We start from the raw sequence: 19,162 nt of genomic DNA, 5'->3' as shown, positions 1-19,162 counted from the left end.
CTGAGACTGCCCGCTTGCCTTCAGTTACATGGCCAGCTTTTGGACCAACAACTGTGGCCAAGAGGATTGGCCAAACCTAGGTATCACGGCCACCTCTGTGGCTGGGCGGGTGGCCATCCTGCAATCAGCAGCCCTACCAGAATCACATATTTGGAGTAGGCAAGGAGCAGTTTCCCAAAGGAAGGAAGGAAATTATCATGAATAGGAGGAAAAGAGTCATATTTAACATAAAGATTTGTTTTCCAATCAGCTCCATCCCTAATCCAAAAGACCTTGTGCAAATTAGAAATTAGCCCCTTCTTCTAGACATTTTATTACCATCTGCTGGAAAATGATCATTTTAAATACACTAACCTACAATGATGACAAATGTGATTGTTTCCCAGAATTGTACAGTGTATAACCCATACAACCGAAGGCAGCCACCCTGCCACCTTATATGCTGCAGTTCACTGTAATTACCCCAATTCCTCATTAAAGGAAGTCTTATCCCATAGAGCTTTGGACAGTGGCCAGGCAGAGACCAAAGGGGCAGAGCCATAAAGGGAATGACAGCTGCCTCCCACCACCTTGTTTCCAGTGCCAAGGGAGCAGAGTGCTATCAGTGGGACAGCGACCAGGAGTTCCAGACAGTGGCCATCAGCAAAGCAAACTAGAGCCAGAGCAGGGCCAGGAAAGATGACAGGGACCCCAAGGAACAGCTCTGGGGAGACAACTTGGGAAGGATAAGAGACAAAACGTTTGCTTTTCTACTGAATGCTAGAAGCAGCAGACCCTTGTAAAGAAGAGGCCAGGGTGGGCAGGCCCTGGATGACATTAGCAATAAAGCTGTGTGCGAAGGGTCAGGTCAGGGGGCAGAGCAGGATGAAGGACGGCACAGAGAAGACCAAGTTCCCATGTTGGCCTAGAAAACACACCTCTGAAGGTATGAGCTGATGCTCAAACTACAGCTAGGCCTGGCCCCCAGGGAGAGGTCTGCCTGAGGAGGCTGTATCCACAGAGTCCCTGGGAGGAGAGGTGCCATTGGGCCCCCGCCCAGGATGGAGCCACTCCCCAGGTCTCCATGAGCCCATCTCACAGTCCGCTCTGTTCTGGACTCAGCTCAGCTGGGGTGAGCAGGGGGGACGGGATGATGGCAGGGAGATCTGGGGGACAGGGTTCTGGATTTGCCCAGGGGTTCTCGCATTAATTAGCCTGTGGTAGGCTCTGGTGGGCAGGCTGTGAAATGGGGCATTTCACAACTGCTCCACTAGGGGTCACCGCAGCCCCAGAGTGGAGGAAGGTGGGGTAAAACCAACCTCATCCGTCCCCCACCACAGCCCTTCCCCAAGCTCTGAGAGAGATCTAGCCAGTGGGGTGTAATGGTGGAGAAATGACCCTCGAGACTGGTGTGTGTGTGTGTGTGTGTGTGTGTGTGTGTGTGTGAGAGAGAGAGAGAGAGAGAGAGAGAGAGAGAGAGAGATATGTGTGTGTTTGGGTGTTTTGTGTGTGGTTATATCTAGGTATTTTATGTATAGGTGTGTCTGGGTGTCTCAAGTTTGGGTAAGGGTGTGAGTGTGTCTGGGTGTGATGTGCAGGTGGTCTGGGTGTGTGATATGTAGGCATGAGTGTACAGATGGGCATCACTTGGTAAAAATCTAGTGACCACAGGTACACATATGTACATGTAGACAGGAGGGTGTATATGGGCAGAGAGCAGCTGGGTGTAAGTAACAACATGCATGGGAATGCAGGCAGAATGCATGAGTGCGACTGTAAGTGTGAGTACGTGCACACAGATGTACACACGATGAAAGTCTAGTGTCCGGGCGGGTGGCATTCGTGTTCACCTGACAGGACAGTGCATAGGGCTACATAATATAATAATGCACCTGTGTGCACACGCCTGCTGTGAGTGCAAAGTGTGTCTGTGGGTGTGAGCAGTGCACTGTGAATGACACGTTTGTGTGGATGTAGGAAGGGTGATTTACAGGGATGGCTGAGGGTATGTAAGTATGCAAGCACTAGGGGGCATGGACATGAGTGTGTCAGAGTGTGTGAGTGTGTGCCACAGGAGTGTTCCTGGAAATGAATGTGAAAGAAGGTTCACATATGAGAATAAGCTTTGTACATTTGTCATGGGAGGGAGAGCAACTGTGTGTACGGACTCGTACGTGTGCCCCCGTGAGTGTGTGTGCATGAGTGTGAGTGTGTTACGCTGTCACTCGGGTCAGAGGGGCCCAGCCCAGGCAGTCCCAGGCTGAGCCAGAGCACACCCGGTAAGGGAAGTGCGGCTGAAGCTCCCACCTGAAGATTGGCCCAGTCCTCAGGTTTCACTCATGACCCTGTGACATCAGCGGCAGCAGCTGTCTCAGCCGGGCCCGGCCCCCCGGCCAAGTCCCCCAGAGTCCCAGCCTTAGCTCGAGGTGGGCATGACAGCAAGCACTCTGCTCCTGTCTAACGGTGAGTACTGCGCCCCTCTGCACCCCTCCTGGGCAGGGCTCCCTGAAGGCTGGCCACCCAGACAGGCTGGGCACCCTGGCCCCAAGCCCAGCCTGGCTCCAAGAAGTCACCTCTTTGCCCTGGGCACCACTGTCCTGCCCACACCGGGCCTTGCTCTTTGGCTACCCCTGCGGAAGCTCCTGCTGCCTTGACCCTCTGTCCCCAACTTGCCACTCTGTCTTATCCTCTGCTCTCTGTGCCCCTGCATGGCTGGCTGTCCTGCCCTCGGCCAGGGTCTTTATTCTGATCACCAATGGCCCAGTGCTAAGTCTGAGCTCTGGATAGGCACGGGGTCGCCCAAGAGACAGAGCTGGGCTGCGTTTCTTCAGGAGGGGACAGTGGAAGAGCCAAACCAAAACAGAGTCTGGGTTCTGCCTGTTTGCAGCGCAGAGGCAGGGGTGTGGGGGGGAGGGCGGCAGGAGGCCGGTGGGGGGTGGCAGGCGGCCAGCGGCCCCTTTGCTCTGCTGAAATAGGAATCTGTGAGATGCCAGTGGAGGACACTTCTCAGGCGGCGTGGCCCGCCTGCCAGGCTTGCTTGCGGCAGACCCGGCCTCTCAACTCGCGTGGGGCACAGTTGGGCCCGTTTCCTAAAGAAGCGGGAAGGGGAGGGGGCTTGAGGAGTGACCCCACACAGCAGCCAGAAAGCCCTTTGTAAGGGAGAAAAGATGAAGCCAGCCAAGAGAGGGGACCCCTCCCCACGGGGAGGGGCACTCAGGAGGAGACTTGAGGTCAGGGCAGGAGCTCGGGGCCGAGGTGCCACACCAGGGCAGAAGGCAGCCCCCTCTCCCGCACTCAGGACCCCGGGGAGGGTGGGTGTGGCTAGCGGGAGAAGGAGGGGTGGTCTGAGCAGAGCTGGGAGGTGGCATTAGATGGCGTGTGTAGCTGAAGGGCAGTGGGCCGTGAGGGTTGTTGCTCACCAGAGGGGGCATTTATTCAAAAGATCAGGAAGTCCTGTCTAGAGGGTTCTGTGGGTGGGCTGGGGGCTGCGTGAGGTTTCCAATGCACTGGTGTGGGAGGGAGGCCTGAGTCCCTCCCCAGTCACTGGGTTAAGCACTGTGATTGACTGCTCATCCCCCTGATGGGGGGGCACTGGGTCAAGGAAAGGGCTCACAGCATCCCACTGTTGGGGAGGTGGCCCTCCAGGTGGGGACTGGACATGTCCCACTCCCACCCATACCGCCTGTAGCGGGGACTGCCCAGAAATAAATCACCCCAGGGCCTGAGAGGGTTAGAGCCCAAAGGAGCCTCAAAGGCCATTTCATTCAGCCTCTAATGATGACCCAGCTCAGGAGAACTGCCAGAGACAAGTTCGGGGCCAGCCGGGCTGGTCTGGAGAGAGGGGACTGACAGAAGGTGGGATGGGGCCAGGGGGGGCATTGTTGTCTCTCGGCTGTGACCAGGGCTGTGACTGTCCCATGGGGTCCTGAGCTAAGCTAAAGAGATCCCAGGAATGCAGGTCTGGGATTGAAGGCAGAGAGAGCTGACTCTCCCAGGGCCCTCCAAATTCTTCTGGGGTCACCCCCAACCCCTGGCCATGGTGGGCGGCAGTGTGGACAGCTGTGGTCATCTCACTAGCATTTGAAGCCACATCACCTGTGGGGGACGCCACAAGGGCCCAGATGTAACCCAAGGGCCCACCCTCATCTTCATCCCTGACATCTGCCTCTCAAGGGATTGGCTGGAACTCTGTCGGGATTTGTGTGGCCCTGTCCCGGCCCGGTCCTGCTTGTCATTTCTGGTTGGGAACCTCCATGGGAAGGGGGTCAGGACTCGAGGTCGCCTTCCCAGCTCTCGGCTGGCCTGAGGGCCAGGGCTACCCAGAATCTTCTGTCGCCAGGGTTTCTGTGTTCCGACACCAGGCCCAGGCCCGGGGAAGTCCTGAGTCAGGCGCTGAAGACATAAAACTCTTGTTGGGGGTGGTCCTCACAAGGTCCCTGCCTTTGGGCACCACTCTGGCCACCAGAACAGAGAGAAGTGTAGCTAGTGTCAGGGAGGGGGTGGGGGGCACGGTGGGGGTGAGGTTTGGAGAAGGCTCTGAGGGGAGGAGGGGGAGATATCATCAGAGAGGAGAGAGGAGATAGGTTCTTACAGAGAAAAGGGGCAAGTCCCTCTCCAGGTGACAGGAGAGAGACTCATTGAAGGAAAATAAAAAATCAGAGCCTTGGGGCCTCATAGCAGGTAGGAGGACAGGAGGGGACAGGGAGGGGACATGTCAACAACCGCAGTACAGGTTATACAAACCTCAAGCCCTCGACTCCTCTTACCAGGAGAGGTCAAGCCAGAGGGTCCCGTCACTTATTGGGGACACATGCTAGTGAGTGACAGGGCCCTGTCCTCAGTGGCCAAGGCCACTGTTCCTCAGGGAGGAGCTGACCCTGGTACAGGCTGGTGGGGGCAGAGCTCATTCCTGAGACCTGAGAGGGGAACAGCGGGTCCCCATGGGCAGCCCTAGAGTGTGGCAGGGACAGACCAGGGCTCCCTGGGGCTCCATCAGAAGGTGCTGCAGGGGCTGGGGAATCCCAGGTTTCCTCCACCTCCAGCGCCTGCCCCAGACCTTTCCTGTGCTCTGGCCCCCAACCTGCCTCATCAGCAACAGCTATTTTTATTCCCTGCAGTTTTCAGTCAACAGGGAAGGGGGAGGGGCTCGAGGAACCCAGGGCTGTCCCCTCCATGGTCAGGCTGCCCACCTCCCCGCAGGACCCTTAGCGGAGATGGAAAGTGCAATAGTCACCCGACCCCACTCTGTTTTAGAACTGGTTTGTGACCCTGCACCAGATAGGCTCTGGAAGGCCACGCAATATAGCTTGGTAGTCAAGAGTCAATGTCTTTTTTGTGAATGGAGAGCAGGGCTTCCAGCCCTAGTGTATTATGTAAATAACAACCCCCTGGGGGGTTCCTTACCTTCTCTGTGCCTCAGTTTCTCCATCTGTGAAATGGAGTGATAACAATAGGATCGTGGTGAGAATTAAGTGAGCTTATGACATGAAAGGTGCCCAGAACAGTGTGTGGCCAGTAGTTGTGTCTACAGAAGCATTAACTAGCAGTACCGACTGCGGATGTCCGTTCCCAGCTGTGGTTCTGCAACAAGTGTCTCGTTGTTGTGGAGTTGGGGTAACAGATGGGGAAGGAGCTGCAGGAAGAGGGGTCTGCCCACAGGGAGCAGGGCAGAGTAGCAGGGGCGGATTTCTCAGGTGAGGGAGGTCCTTTGTAAAAGCCCTGCAGAGCTGTTTCCATGAGGGTCCGGAGTTCACCAATGTCGTCGCTGTGAGACCCAAGAGCCAAGAAGCCAAACAGCAAAACAAAGCCCCTCTGGCTGTAGTATTAGCAAGTCCTGCCAGTGACTCTCAGCTTTTCTGGGGCTTATAAATTCTCCATCAGCCTCATTTTGGAGAAGACTCTTTTACCAGGGTAGAAAGTGAGGAAGCATCCCTGGAGGAGTTTCTGGGGTTGAAGTTCTCTGAGCAAGTGGTAGTCAGTGGATGGCTGGCTGAAGGGCAGGACTTGGTCCATCAGCCTTCCTTGGGGGTTTCAGGTCATAGGAGGGCTCCTCAGACAATTAGAAGACTGCTCGTCCTAGTGCTGGTGACCATGACCCCAACTCCTAAGGGCCCGGCTGGGGCCTGGCTGGGGCCTGGGACCTGAGCCCACCCTCCCCAGATGGTTAAGTGTGGGAGACTGCAAGCTGGCAAAGCCCTAGCAGTTTAAGGCTTAAGGATCTGTTTTGCACAGTCCTCTTGGCCTCTTGGTGGACTCAAGGCAGGAACAAGACCTGTCAGCTGTGGTCTGGGAGGGGCGAGGGCACCGGGCAGAGAGAGAGAGAGAAGAGAGCAGAGGTGAGATGGAGGCAGCATCTTGGGGTAACACAGGTAGGGGCAGGCATGGGGGGTGAGGGGTGGAGGGAGGCGGCCCTGTGAACAGGGGAGGATTTGCCCAAGGGCCGTGAGGTGGATCTAGACATAGTGTAAGAGAGGATGTGCACGCACAAGTTTGGAGGGGACATCCATGGAGCCGTAGTCACCATGCTTGTTGGTACCTTAGAAATTGCCAAGCCAGTGGAGGGTAGGAAGTCCCAGGCCGGAACTGATCAGCCTGACCATCTTCTGGAACAGCTGGCAAATGACTCATAGAAGCAAGGAGTGTGTGTTTGTGTGTATGTGTGTGTGTGCACAAGCAGGCTGCAGAGGGAGTTGGGGTATATGGGGGTCAATAGTGCATAGAAAAACTAACCCTTGAAGTAGTCTCTTTATCAAACTGTTGACCTGTAGGCCTCACCACCCATAGCTCCCAAAGCAAGGTTTTAGGAGCCTGAGCCTGGTTCCCCCAGAGCCTGCCAGATGCTTACCCCAACCCACGCCTTTCAGGGGCTTGGCCCAAGGACTCTGGTCTGTCCTTTGCAGAGAACAAACAGGTGAGGCTCAGACCAACCCAACCTGGGTGTGCCCTGTGTTGGGAAGGGTGGCTATGCCCAGCCCAGTTCTCCAAAGGGCTGGAGGAAGGTGGCATTTGTAGTAGTAGGCACTCAGGTTTGGCATCAAAGAGCTGCATTCGAATCCTTGCCCTGCCACTTGTTAGCTGGGATGATGAATTTGAAGCACTTGGAGTAGTGTCTGGCACACAGTAAGCACCAAATGAACGTATCCGTGGTTGTTTTTCATAAAAAAATATGTCTTAAGCCTCTACTTCATGGACCTGTGCATTTGGGGACCAGAGGAACCAATCTCTCTATCCCAAATAGACTCTTTTCCAAGTCGACAGAAGCTTGGAATTCAATATATTTATTTTATTTGAATGATTGATTTTTAGAGAGGAAGGTGAGAAGCATCAACTCATAGTTGCTTCACTTTAGTTATGTATTTTTAAAGATTTTAATTATTTATTGGTTTTTACAGAGAGAGAAATGGGGGTGGGGGGAGAACGGGAAGTACTTGCTTCACTCTAGCTGTTCATTGATTGCTTGTTGAATGTGCCTTGACCGGGCAAGCCCAGGGTTTCAAACCCATGAACTCAGTATTCCAAGTCAGAACTCTATTCACTACATTATCGCAGGCCAGGCCAGGCTAGAACTCTTCTATATTTTGAGGTGAGATAAATTCCTCTGATTTAAGGCTCAGTCTTGGAAGGGGAAACCCACTCGCAGGCCTTTGCTTCCAGAGAAAAAAGACTTCCAGGACCCACAGATGAGCTGGAAGGAGTTGGTCGGAAGAGAGCACAGCTCACAAAACTCAAAGACAGCCCATTGGTGGAGTGTTATTTCATCAGGTTCCTAACCAACCAGAAGCACTCTGAGTGGAGGGAAAGGTCAGGTTTGGGAGGAGGAGGCAAGTTGGAGGAAAACTGACCAATGTTCTTAGAGGGCCTTTGGGAATTGGCAGAGTACAGAGTACAGAGCTGATTGGGGGAGGAGTCGTGGGGGCTACCAATATATCCTGAACAGGAAGCCAAACTTGGCATACAGTAAGTGCACGGTAAATGTGGCCACCACTGTCATTCTTACTCCTTAGGGAGGACAGATCATCAGGCTGATTGAATCAGGTACCTAAAAAGGGGGGCTTGTTTTGACCCAGTGAACCTCACATAGAAAATACAATCAGCATCAGCCCACCCCTCACTCAGGAGCACCCCATGTGACTCAGATTGTTTCCAGAACTCTCAGGGCTCCTGAGAGTCCGGAGGTTTCTGCACTAGGCTCCAGGCTTCAGGCTGCCCTCCAAGACCTCTTAAAGCCAACTTCCTCTGCAGAGATTGTTAGACTGGGGGGGGGGGGGGGGAGGGTCATCCAAGCGACTTCCTCTAGGCCTTTGGCTTGTCAAGGCCAAGGCCTTAAGTGCTGGCAAAGAAAAACACAACTATCCTTCCATCTCCACCCCCAGCCTACCCTTGCCCTAGCTGATAAAAAGTTGTAACTTGAGATTTACAACTAGGGGGACATAGGGATCCATGTTGTATTCTTGGAGTTAGGCCACAGCAGGAATGCAGGAATTTGGGAAGTAGGCCACCCGGATGCCGGATGCTGTCTTTGGCCAGGACAGAAAAAGTTTGGACCTGTTTCAGTCTCCCAGGAAATCCTGAGGTTGAGCCCCACTACTGGTAACGCTTGAGGGGTCTTCACTGGCCACGTACAGCTCCGGGTGATTTTGCTCCCAATCCACAGAGAAACCAAGAAGTCAGATGCTAGTGGGTGACCGGAAGCTTTGCTGGATATGAAGAGCTGGCTAGGTTGGCAGGAAGGATGGTGACAGGGCCTAAGCATGGTCAGCAACTACCTCTGCATCCTTGGGATATGCCCAGGGGACAGCCTGTGGGGGGCACTTCACATCCATTTTCCATCTTCCGGAGAGTTTCTCCCCGAGGCTTTTACCTCTTAGGCCGGAGGGGCGTGGCTGAGGCTTCTTGGGGGGTAGTTTCAGGCTAATGTAGTGCAGCTAGGGTGGGTTTCTGGATGCTTGAAGGACCCTCCTTGAAAACATTTGTGTTCTAGGAGAGAAGATTCTAGAAGCATATGTTGGCAGGAGGTAGGGGAGGGGTGGTGCCTGTCATAAGCTTTATTTGGCCAAAAATTTGGGATAATCAGGATCACAGACATCCAGTTGTGAGGGATGGCCTTGAACTGAGTGAAAAATCAGGATCCAACAGGCTTTCACGAAAGACTGGAGGTGAAGAGGTACAGTGAGCAAGGGACATTTATGTAGAAATAGATGTAAAATCTTACACTTGGATTTATATTAACCTTGCATCCTGAAACCTTATTATAATCATTATCAGTTCCAAGAGTTTTTTTGTTGTTGATTTTTTCAGATTTTGTACATAGGCATTATGTCATCTGAAAACAAAGACAATTTTCTTTGTCTTTCTTCCCAATCAGTATATATTTTCTTTTATCTTATTGCATTCGCTAGGACTTCTGGTACAATTTTTAAAAAGGAGTGTTGAGAAGTGACATCCTTGTCTCGTTCCTGATCTTAGTGGCAAAATTTCTAGTTTCTCACCATTTGGTACTATATTAGCTGCAGGTTTTTTGTAAATGTTCAGGTTAAGGAAGTTCCCTCTATTCCTAGCTTGCTGAGAGTTTTTTTAAATCATGAATGGATGCCGGTTTTTTTTTCCAGTGCTTTTCTCTGCACCTATTCATATAGTCATGTGGTTTTTCTTCTTTTTTAGCCTATTGATGTGATGAATGACATCAACTGATTTTCTAACGTTGAACCTGCTTTGCCTACCTGGGATAAATCCCACTTGGTCGTAGTGTATAATTCTTCATGTACACTCTTGGGTTCAATTTGCAGACATTTTGTTGAGGTCCACCTGGATTTAAAAGAGAAAAATCAGGTGCACAACTGATAGGATGAAGAAAATTTAATGGAACCACAGCTCATGAAACAAAATGACAGGGGTGACTGCAAACTCCACCTTGTGAGCAGGCTACTGAGGAAGCACAATGCCACATGGGGATGAATGAATACAAAGGGTGTCCAGGCCAGGGAGAAGAGGCTTCTCCCTGAAGTCAGACTATATCTGGAATTGGGTGTTCCGATCTGGCAGCCCCACAGAGAGACCATGCCGGGCTGGACCAGCTCCAGGGAAGAGTGGCCTCACCCTCCAGTGTCCTCAGCCTCGGCTCCCTGCGTGCGGACAGCTGGCCTTGCCTGGCTCCCTACTCCCAACCCTTCCCCCCTCACCCGCCCCTGTCTTCTCATCGCCTCCAGGCCCCCAAGACGGCCTGACTTTACCCACCGCTCTGGCCCAAACTTCCGTTTTGAGAGCAGTTCCAGTGGGGCTTCTCACTTACTAAATGGGCTCTGGTCCTGGCACCCAAGGAGCTGGGTTTTAATTTTGGCGTGGTTTCTCATTTATCACTCTCTAAAATTATCTTATTTGCTTCCCTATTTATTGCCTGCCTCCTCACTCTGGAATGCAAGCTCAGTGAGGACAGGGACTTTGCCACTGCTATATCCCTGGCTTCCAGGACAGAGCCTGGTGCAGAGCAGATGCTCAGGAAGTGTTTGCTGAATGAATAAATGTATGATCGGGGGGGGGGGGGGAGTTTGTTACTCTCTGGGCCTCAGTTTCCCCATATAGAAAATGAGGGAGTTTGACTCATTGATCTCTTGGGTCCTTACAACTCTGGCATTCTTAAATTCAGTGGGAAGAGCTTGCCTGGAGCCCCTGGAAACCTTTAGCTGCCACATCTGAGGAGCGGGTCGAGGCCAGAGTCTGGCCTTGGGCTGGGAGAAGGAGGGTTTGAGCTATGCCATTGACCCGCTTTACTCCAGGTTGTGGCTGGAGGAGCCATGTGGAGATAGATCTGCCAGTGCAACACCCAGCCCATGACATGGAGCATTGTCATGCTTGTCCCTGCCAGGAAGTCACAGATGCATACACCCCAGGTGTCCTTCATTCCTCCACTGGTGCCCAACACAGGTCGTCCCATCTATTTATTCTAGATATATTGAAAGGGTGAGCAGAAGGCAATACATGCTGGTCCATTTCAACCCACCACCACTGAGGGGAGCTTTTCAAGGCTGCAGGATGAAGTCCAGATTCCCAGGCCTGTCATTTAAGGCCCCGACCCAGCTTTCCAACCCATCTCCTCGAAATGCCTACACAGTGGCTGACACAGTGTAGTTTTCCCTATGTCTTGCCTCTGTCTTTGCTCTGGCTCTTCCCTCTCCCTGGAGTGTCCTTTCCCTCCATTTCCCTGTGTTCATAACCTATTCACCTTTGTGGCCCAAATGAGGTCACATCTTTCCTTCCCCACATGGTATTAACCACTCATCCACCTGAACTCCCATACCATGATCACCTCCCATAACATGATCACCTCCCATAACATGATCACCTCGCCCTCTCCTCATATCATAGTCACATGTGCCCATGTTCACCTTCTCCTCAATTATCAACTCTTGGAAGGCAGGATACCCAACTGGTACATTTTTGTGTCCTACTCAGGGCTAGCTTAGCTTCTGCTTCTGGCTTATGAATATGTAGATGGATGGATGGATGATGGATGAATAGATGGTGGATAGATGGATGGATGAATGGGTGGATGGATGGATGAAATATATCAGAATCCATTTTATCCCCAGAAAGGTCTGTATTCAAGGCCTTATCCATTTATTCCTTCCACAAATACATACTGAGTGCCTACTGTATGTCCACCGCTGGGACTGGCTGCGGTGACTTAGACACAGTTCTTGCCCTCTTGGCATTTCATCCTGGTGGAGGAGACAGACAAATAAACAAGCAATTATCAAGTATGATAAATGATGTCAAGGAAAACACAGGGGACTGTGATAATAGAGATGGGAGGAGAAGAGACATGTGAGTCTAGACCAGGGATGAGAGGAAGAGCCATGTGAAGAGGGAGGGGATGAGAGCCCCAGGGAGAGCAGAGGCCCCAAGGCACACACGGTCCCAGGCAGTGGTCAGGGAGCCGGAAGGAGGCCTGGGGGACTAGGGCAGAGTGAGCAGGGAGGAGGGCACAGAGACAAGGGCAGGAAGGTAGGCAGGGGCTGGATCATGAGACAGTTAGGTTTTATTCTAAGTGTGACAGGAAGTTACTGGAGAAATTTAAGCAGGAAAAACATGATTTGTTTCCTGTTTTTAAAAAGATCATTGGCTGCTTTGTGGGACTGGTTTGGAGGGGGCAGCACCAAAGCAGTTAGCAGGGAATAGGCTATTGCAAGAAATCATCGTGATATGGATTGGGGAGAAAGGTGCGGTTAGGGATATCTGTATTAACAGAACTTTGGACAGATGATGTAGAAGGAGAAGGAAAAAAAAAAGAAAATCCAAAGAGATACCCCAAATATTTCACTTGTGCAACCAGATGGATGGTGGTGCCATTTTGAGTTGAGGAAGACTGTGGGTGGGACAGACAGTGGGAAGAACACAAGTGTGTCATTCCAGACACTGGAGGTTGGGATGTCTATTAGCTACACACATGGAGTGGTCAGTAGCCAGTTGAATGTCTCCGTCTGGAGTTCAAAACAGAAGTTTCTCATATTCCTGTAACACTATTTACAGTCACCGGAACGATGCCATCCAGACCCAGACTGAGTCTTGAGAAACTTTAGAGACTGGGGAGACAGAGGACAAGCAAAGGAAATGGAGAAGGAACAGCCAGAAGGCGGGAGGAAAATCATTGGGTGTATTCTCACGAAGGCGGACAGAACAGAGCATCTCAGAAGGGGGCTGCGGCCAAGTGGGTTGAATGCTTCTGAGAGGCTGAGAGAGGTGAAGACAGAAATCTGTTCAGCAGACTTGGCAACAGGGAGGGTGCTAGTGACTTGACAAAAGCCGTTTCAGTTGAGTTGGGGGAATGGAAGCCAGGCTGGAATGGGTTGGAGCATGAGCAAAAGGTAAGGAAGTCAAGACAGCTGGTGTTGACACTTTCCAAGAAGTTGGTTTATGAAGAGGAACAGAAAATGAGGGCAATAGATGAAGGGAAGTGGGTTAGGATGAGAGGTGGGGATAGGGTCATTGTCACAGCTACCATTATTTTGAAGAAGGGAGAGGTGGATGGTGGTGGAAAGAAGACAGAGTATAGATCTTTGGGGAGAGAAGACAGGTGGGAATCAGGCATTTGGATGGAGGAGGAAGGGGGTGGGCAGTGAAGAACGAGTTAGGTCAATTTGAGTGATTTGATGGTTTTTTTTTTTTTTGTATTTTTCTGAAGCTGGAAACGGGGAGAGACAGTCAGACAGACTCCCGCATGCGCCCGACCGGGATCCACCTGGCATGCCCACCAGGGGTGACGCTCTGCCCACCAGGGGATGATGCTCTGCCCCTCCGGGGCATCGCTCTGTTGCGACCAGAGCCACTCTAGCGCCTGGGGCAGAGGCCAAGGAGCCATCCCCAGCGCCCGGGCCATCTTTGCTCCAATGGAGCCTCGGCTGCGGGAGGGGAAGAGAGAGACAGAGAGGAAGGAGAGGGGGAGGGGTGGAGAAGCAGATGGGTGCTTCTCCTGTGTGCCCTGGCCGGGAATCGAACCTTGGACTTCTGCACACCAGGCCGACGCTCTACCACTGAGCCAACCAGCCAGGGCCTGATTTGATGGTTTATGATGGCTCCTGTGCTCTTAGTGAAGACTGGAGGCAAAGTCACCAGCTGGGAGCATCATGGGGAGGAAGTGTGGGAGGTTTCAGGAAAGAACACAAGGCATGACACGATCATTCCCCAGAAGTGGAAAAGTGAGGCTACCAGAGAAGCCTGTACTTACAGAGCAGAATGGAGGGCACACCTGGGGTTTGTAGCCATGAGGTCAACATAAAACCGGCCAGGTCCTGCCTTTGCTCCAGCAACGTCCAGCTGCCCGGGGGCTAACTCGGGACTGCAGAGCTGGGACAGACGGGCTGGGGCTCTCCAGGCAGGTGGAATAGAAGAAGGGAGGATGCTAGACGTGAGGGTATTTTCTAGGGAAGGATTATGATGATGGTTCTTGTAACGGAGGGTGAACGAGGAGGGAAGTCAAGTCAGAGGGGTCTGATAAAGAGGGAGAAAGTACAGGGTTGAAGGACTGAGAACTCAAATAAATCCATGGAGCACAGTGGCCAGCACATGGGCTGAGCTCCGAGGCAGGAGGTGGGGGAGGGCAGGGCTGGAAGAGGAGCTGCAGCTTCTGGTTACGCTGTAGGTTCAAGTGCGCTCAAAGGAGCAAGGGGCTAACGTGGAGCGTTCCACTAACTCATTCATTCATTCGAACAACTTAGAGCGAGCGTTAAGCACACTGCTTCCTAGAGGCAGTGTTTTTGTGTGTGTGTGTAGGTTGAGACTGGAAGGACAAATGAAAGCTCCCCAGGGAGACAAAAAAAAGAGGGGTACTCCGGGATGTAGACAGACCATACGCAAAGGCACAGGTGGGGAGGGAAATAGTTTAAGCCATTTGTAAAAATGGAGGTAGCATGGCCAGAGAGTGGGAGGGGGTTGGTGGCAAGGTAAAGATCGGATCATGGGAGGCCTCAGGAAGGCCACATGGAGGAGTGTGGACATACTATTAAGCAGTGGGAAGCCACTGAAGGATTAAGCAGGGGATTGACATGATCACGTTGGTGATTTTAGAAATGTGGATGGTGGGTGGAGGAGACCCTGGCAGTAGGTCGGGAGGCGTGGGGAGGTTATTTGAATAGAGTGGGTGAGGGGCGCTCACACTGCAATCGGAGAGAGCATCACCAGAGTGTGGAAACTGATCAGGTGTATCACCAGGATGCTCTCAGCAACCATGAACCAAAAGTGGGCCTCAGGAGGCCTGGCTAAGGAGGACATTTCTCCTCTTACATATAAAGACATCCAGATGTTACGTGGCTTGATGGGTGGAGAGGATAGGAGGAGAGGAATTTAGATGGAGTGCAAATTTTGAAGGGAAAGATGAGGAGTCTGTTTGGGGTCAGCAGGGGGACAGCAGGGAGGTGTCAGGCTGGCTGTGCCATCATCTATGGGTCTGGTGCCAATAAGCCAGACACCAGAGTCAGTGGGGACCCCAAATCTAGCCTGCAAGGAGTTTGGTGGGAGGACAGACACCAGCAGGCCACGCGCACAAGCAGAGCATGAATGACTGGGGCTCTGTGAAGCAGAAAGTGGGCAGCATCACCCAGAGGATTGTTGCCCAGTGGGGCCTGTGAACTGGGAGGGTGCCCAGCAGCCATGGGGTCCCTCCAGGGTCAGCCTCTTCTATATGGGCGTGTACTTGGGATTGGTGGTGGTGATGAAGGTGGCAAGGTGTGTGCTAAGTGGCAGGGTAAAAATGATGGGAACTGTGTGAGGGGCAGTTTCGGGTGAGGTATGTGTTTGTGTGTGCATGTGTGTGAACGTGGGCTCACACACATGTACTCCTATACACAGAACGGGGCCAATGAGCAGCTGGGGGACAGGGTCAGCAGGAATGAGCAGAGTCATCCCCGTGGAAACGTGACTCCCTGAGTGATGATGGTAGGGAGCAGCTGGGCGGCAGGGCCGGGGGCGTGGCCAGCTCTCCCCAATGGTTCTGCTAGCCCCCACCTGTTGACCAAGCCTGAGGAAGTGGGACACTGCTGGTCGTGTAGGCCCACTGTGAGAAAGCTGCCACCAGCGTAGCTCTGGATGTTTCTGGGGGGTCTGTCCAAGCCCCTGGGATGGAGCAGGGGCTCTGTCTGTCTGTGTGGATCCTATGGTGGCGACAGGTGACCAGGCAGCAGGGCTTCCCTTGTGCCTGCCTGCTGATGTGGGCCATTCCCCAGCGCCTTTGAGATAAGTGACCCACTACCTCCCTTCCACAGGGAAAGGCTGAGGATGGCTAGTCAGGCACCAGCAGAGGCCAAGGGACTGGCTCAGGAGACACAGTCCACACAGTGCTCCTGGGCCTCTGAAACTCCCGGGGTGGGTGCCCCTTGATCCACCCGCTTCATATAGGGACCACCAGCCTAGAACAGTCCCTGGGAGCTCTAGCCCTCACCCGCCATTGAAACCGTCCGTCTGCTGGTGCCCATGATCTTTTGTGTGCGTCCTCCTTTTCCACGTTAGCATCTGCAGACCCCCTCACACACACACTGCGTCTTCCTGCTCCATCTCCCCCTGCCTGCCCAGGGGTTAGATCCCACGGGTCCCATGGGAGAGAGCTGGGGGGACGCTCTGCAGGGCCTAGGACCCTTCCTTCTCTTTTCCAGCCCAATATTGTGCTTCCCCAAAGTCAGGACAGGACACTGCACCCCTGTTTCCCTTCCCTCAAGGCCAGGGATGGCAAACACACGCAGATGTGCCACAGTCTCCTTCCTCTCGCCCCTGGAGGACATCACTTGCAGTCACAGCAGTCTTTGCATTCAGTCTGGCTGCCCCTCAATGGTCTCTGCCTACATCTCCAGGCAGCCAGTGGCAGCCAATTCAAGTTGGCCCTCAAGGTGAAGTCCATTTGCCATTCCTGCTTAAGGCCGATCCCACCAGGCCCTTGTCTTAGTCCGTTCTCTGGGCCCACCAGCACATTTCACCTCTGACTCCTTTTCACCTCTCATTGGGATGGAGGCCACGTGGGCATAATAGCCTATTGTGATTCTTTCTGTCCTTGTAGGCTGAAACCACAATTTCCAGAACCCGGGCACAGGAGGCATTGCAGGGTACTGGGGTGTTAACCCCCAGCCGCCCAGGCTGAAGAGGATCTGGTTGGTTTGGCATCAGTCCTGAGGGCAGCCACCCCCCACTGGGGAGAATGTGGTGCGGGACTCGGGGGTGATGCCCCTGTGTCCAGTACCTGTGCAGCAGCAGCAGCAACAGCAGTGCCCAGGCCTTGCAGGCACTCCTCACAATCCCAACCGGGCCTGCGCACCCACCTCGCGGTGGCCACCTAGCACTCGGGAGCTGCACGCTACAGCTGCCCCGGTTGCCCACTGCCCTCCTTGCCCCTGAGCCCAGGATGCAAGGATGGCCCGCCCGTCTCTGCCCATCGCGGTGCCTCTGGGCCCCCCAAGCCTGCGTCCCTTCACCCAGGAGTCCCTAGCAGCCATAGAACGGCGGGCGGTGGAGGAGGAGGCCCGGCAGCTGCGGAACAAGCAGATGGAGATCGAGGAGCCGGAGCGAAAGCCGCGGAGTGATCTGGAGGCTGGCAAGAGCCTGCCTTTGATCTTTGGGGACCCCCCGCCAGAACTCATCGCCATCCCCTTGGAGGACCTGGACCCCTACTACAGTGACAAGAAGGTCTGGGCCTGGGAGGGCTTCCTCTGCCTGTCTGTCCATTGTCTATCTGTCTGCCTGTCCCTAAGCCACACCACTCTCTTCCTGCTTCAGACCTTCATAGTGCTCAACAAGGGCAAGTCCATCTTCCGCTTCTCGGCCACGCCTGCGCTCTACGTGCTGAGCCCGTTCAACATCGTCCGACGAGGCGCCATCAAGGTGCTCATCCACTCATATCCTGCCTGAGTGGGGCGAGTGCAGGGGCAGGGAGAGGGAGAGGGAGAGCTGGGGGAAGGGATAAGCAAAACGAGGTGCTCTGGGCGAGGAGCCCCGCTGTCCACCTGCCCTCCCCTCCTGCTCCCTCAGTTTCCTTGACCCTTCCCTCAACGCTGTTCAGCATGTTCATCATGATCACCATCTTGACCAACTGCGTGTTCATGACCATGAATGAACCACCTCCCTGGTCCAAGAATGTAGAGTAAGTCTCTCTCTGTCCTCGACCTTCCCCACCCCTCCCCCACCGCCACTGCCCCAGGACACAGCCCATCCCAGGTGTCTGCACTCTGAGGATTGTCCTGCAGGGAGATCCATACTGTCACTGTCACCCCATCGAAGCCTTCAGCCCCCACGGTGGAACCAATGTCCTCAGCCCCGTATTCATTTCTGTGCCCCTCCGCCTGGGAGGTCCCTCACGTCCACCCGTACCCCGTCCAGGCATGACCCGCCTGGCCCTGGCCGGCTCTCTCCCCGCCAGGTACACCTTCACAGGGATCTACACCTTCGAATCCCTCATCAAGATGCTGGCCCGAGGCTTCTGCATCGACGACTTCACATTCCTCCGGGACCCCTGGAACTGGCTGGACTTCAGCGTCATCATGATGGCGTGAGCAGGGGCCCGGGGTGGCCTGAGGCTGAGGACGGGGAGGGAAGAGTGGCTGGCCTTCTCAGAGGGGTGGACCCCAGGAGCCGTGGGTCAGGTGTGCCAGCAGTGAGCGGTGTGTGCAATTCCAGGAGCTGCTCTCCTCAGGGTCTGGCTTGGAGGCTCCTCTGCTACTCCCCCACATACTGTGCACAGCCACGTGCAGCAGTCCTGAGTCCTGAGTCCTGAGTCCTGAGCCCAGTTCCACGGGCCTCACCCCCTGCGGGGCTGGGCTATCCTGGCCGCCCCCACTGCTCAGCAACGCTCCTGCTCTCTCTCCCAACCCTCAGGCTCTGACAGGAACTCGGGGTGTTGACCTACTACTCTCCAGCCCCCTGTGGGAACCCCAACTACAAGGATTCTTTTTTTTTTTTTTAATATTTATTTATTTATTTATTTATTTTTTAGAGAGAAAGAGAGTGAGTCAGAGAGAGGGATAGACAGGGACAGACAGACAGGAAAGGAGAGAGATGAGAAGCATCAATCATTAGTTTTTCATTGCGCGTTGCAACACCTTAGTTGTTCATTGATTGCTTTCTCGTATGTGCCTTGATCGCGGGCCTTCAGCAGACCGAGTAACCCCTTGCTGGAGCCAGCAACCTTGGGTTCAAGCTGGTGGGCTTTTCCTCAAACTAGATGAGCCCGCACTCAAGCTGGCGACCTCGGGGTCTTGAACCCAGGTCCTCTGCATCCCAGTCCGACGCTCTATCCACTGCGCCACCGCCTGGTCACGCAGGATTCCTGATTTCAACCCTTTTGCCCACCCCCAGCTCTGACACAATCTCCCTTCCCTCCACGCCCAGGTACCTGACAGAGTTTGTGGACTTGGGCAACATCTCAGCCCTGAGAACCTTCCGGGTGTTGCGGGCCCTGAAAACCATCACAGTCATCCCAGGTAAGGGGGAGGTGTAGGGACTCTCCGCCCAGGTCAGCAAGCCGCCCCTCATGCCCAGGCCTGCAACCCGATCCTCTAGGTCCAGGAGCATGACCCAGGGTCACAAGACTCCCAGGCGGTGTTTGTAAGACACGCACCAAAGCCTTGACACAGAGGGCTCCCATGGCCAGTGAGGAGAAGGGCCCCGGGCTGGAGGATGGTCATTTGTGAAGCAGCATAGCAAGGTGGTTAGA

At 53.8% G+C, this 19,162-nt stretch overlaps 1 protein-coding gene across 2 annotated transcripts in view; it reads left to right on the top strand.

The window, feature by feature from the left end:
- Nucleotides 1–2,370: 2,370 nt before the first annotated feature.
- The window catches only part of SCN4A (sodium voltage-gated channel alpha subunit 4), a 44,836-nt gene continuing 28,044 nt past the window's right edge, over nt 2,371–19,162 (top strand). The window contains exons 1-6 of one of the 2 annotated variants that reach the window (XM_066386400.1): nt 2,371–2,442; nt 16,517–17,139; nt 17,230–17,348; nt 17,504–17,593; nt 17,870–17,998; nt 18,838–18,929. In XM_066386400.1, coding sequence (XP_066242497.1) covers nt 16,867–17,139; nt 17,230–17,348; nt 17,504–17,593; nt 17,870–17,998; nt 18,838–18,929 — 703 coding nt within the window. In that variant the 5' untranslated portion in view covers nt 2,371–2,442; nt 16,517–16,866. The remainder of the gene's footprint in view (nt 2,443–16,516; nt 17,140–17,229; nt 17,349–17,503; nt 17,594–17,869; nt 17,999–18,837; nt 18,930–19,162) is intronic. The other variant, XM_066386401.1, reaches the window with a different exon arrangement.

Source organism: Saccopteryx leptura, chromosome 5, assembly GCF_036850995.1.
Source record: "Saccopteryx leptura isolate mSacLep1 chromosome 5, mSacLep1_pri_phased_curated, whole genome shotgun sequence".
Classification (NCBI taxonomy): Eukaryota; Metazoa; Chordata; class Mammalia; order Chiroptera; family Emballonuridae; genus Saccopteryx; species Saccopteryx leptura.
The sequence above is the reverse complement of the archived record's forward strand: the minus strand, read 5'-3'. Positions and strand labels throughout refer to the sequence as shown.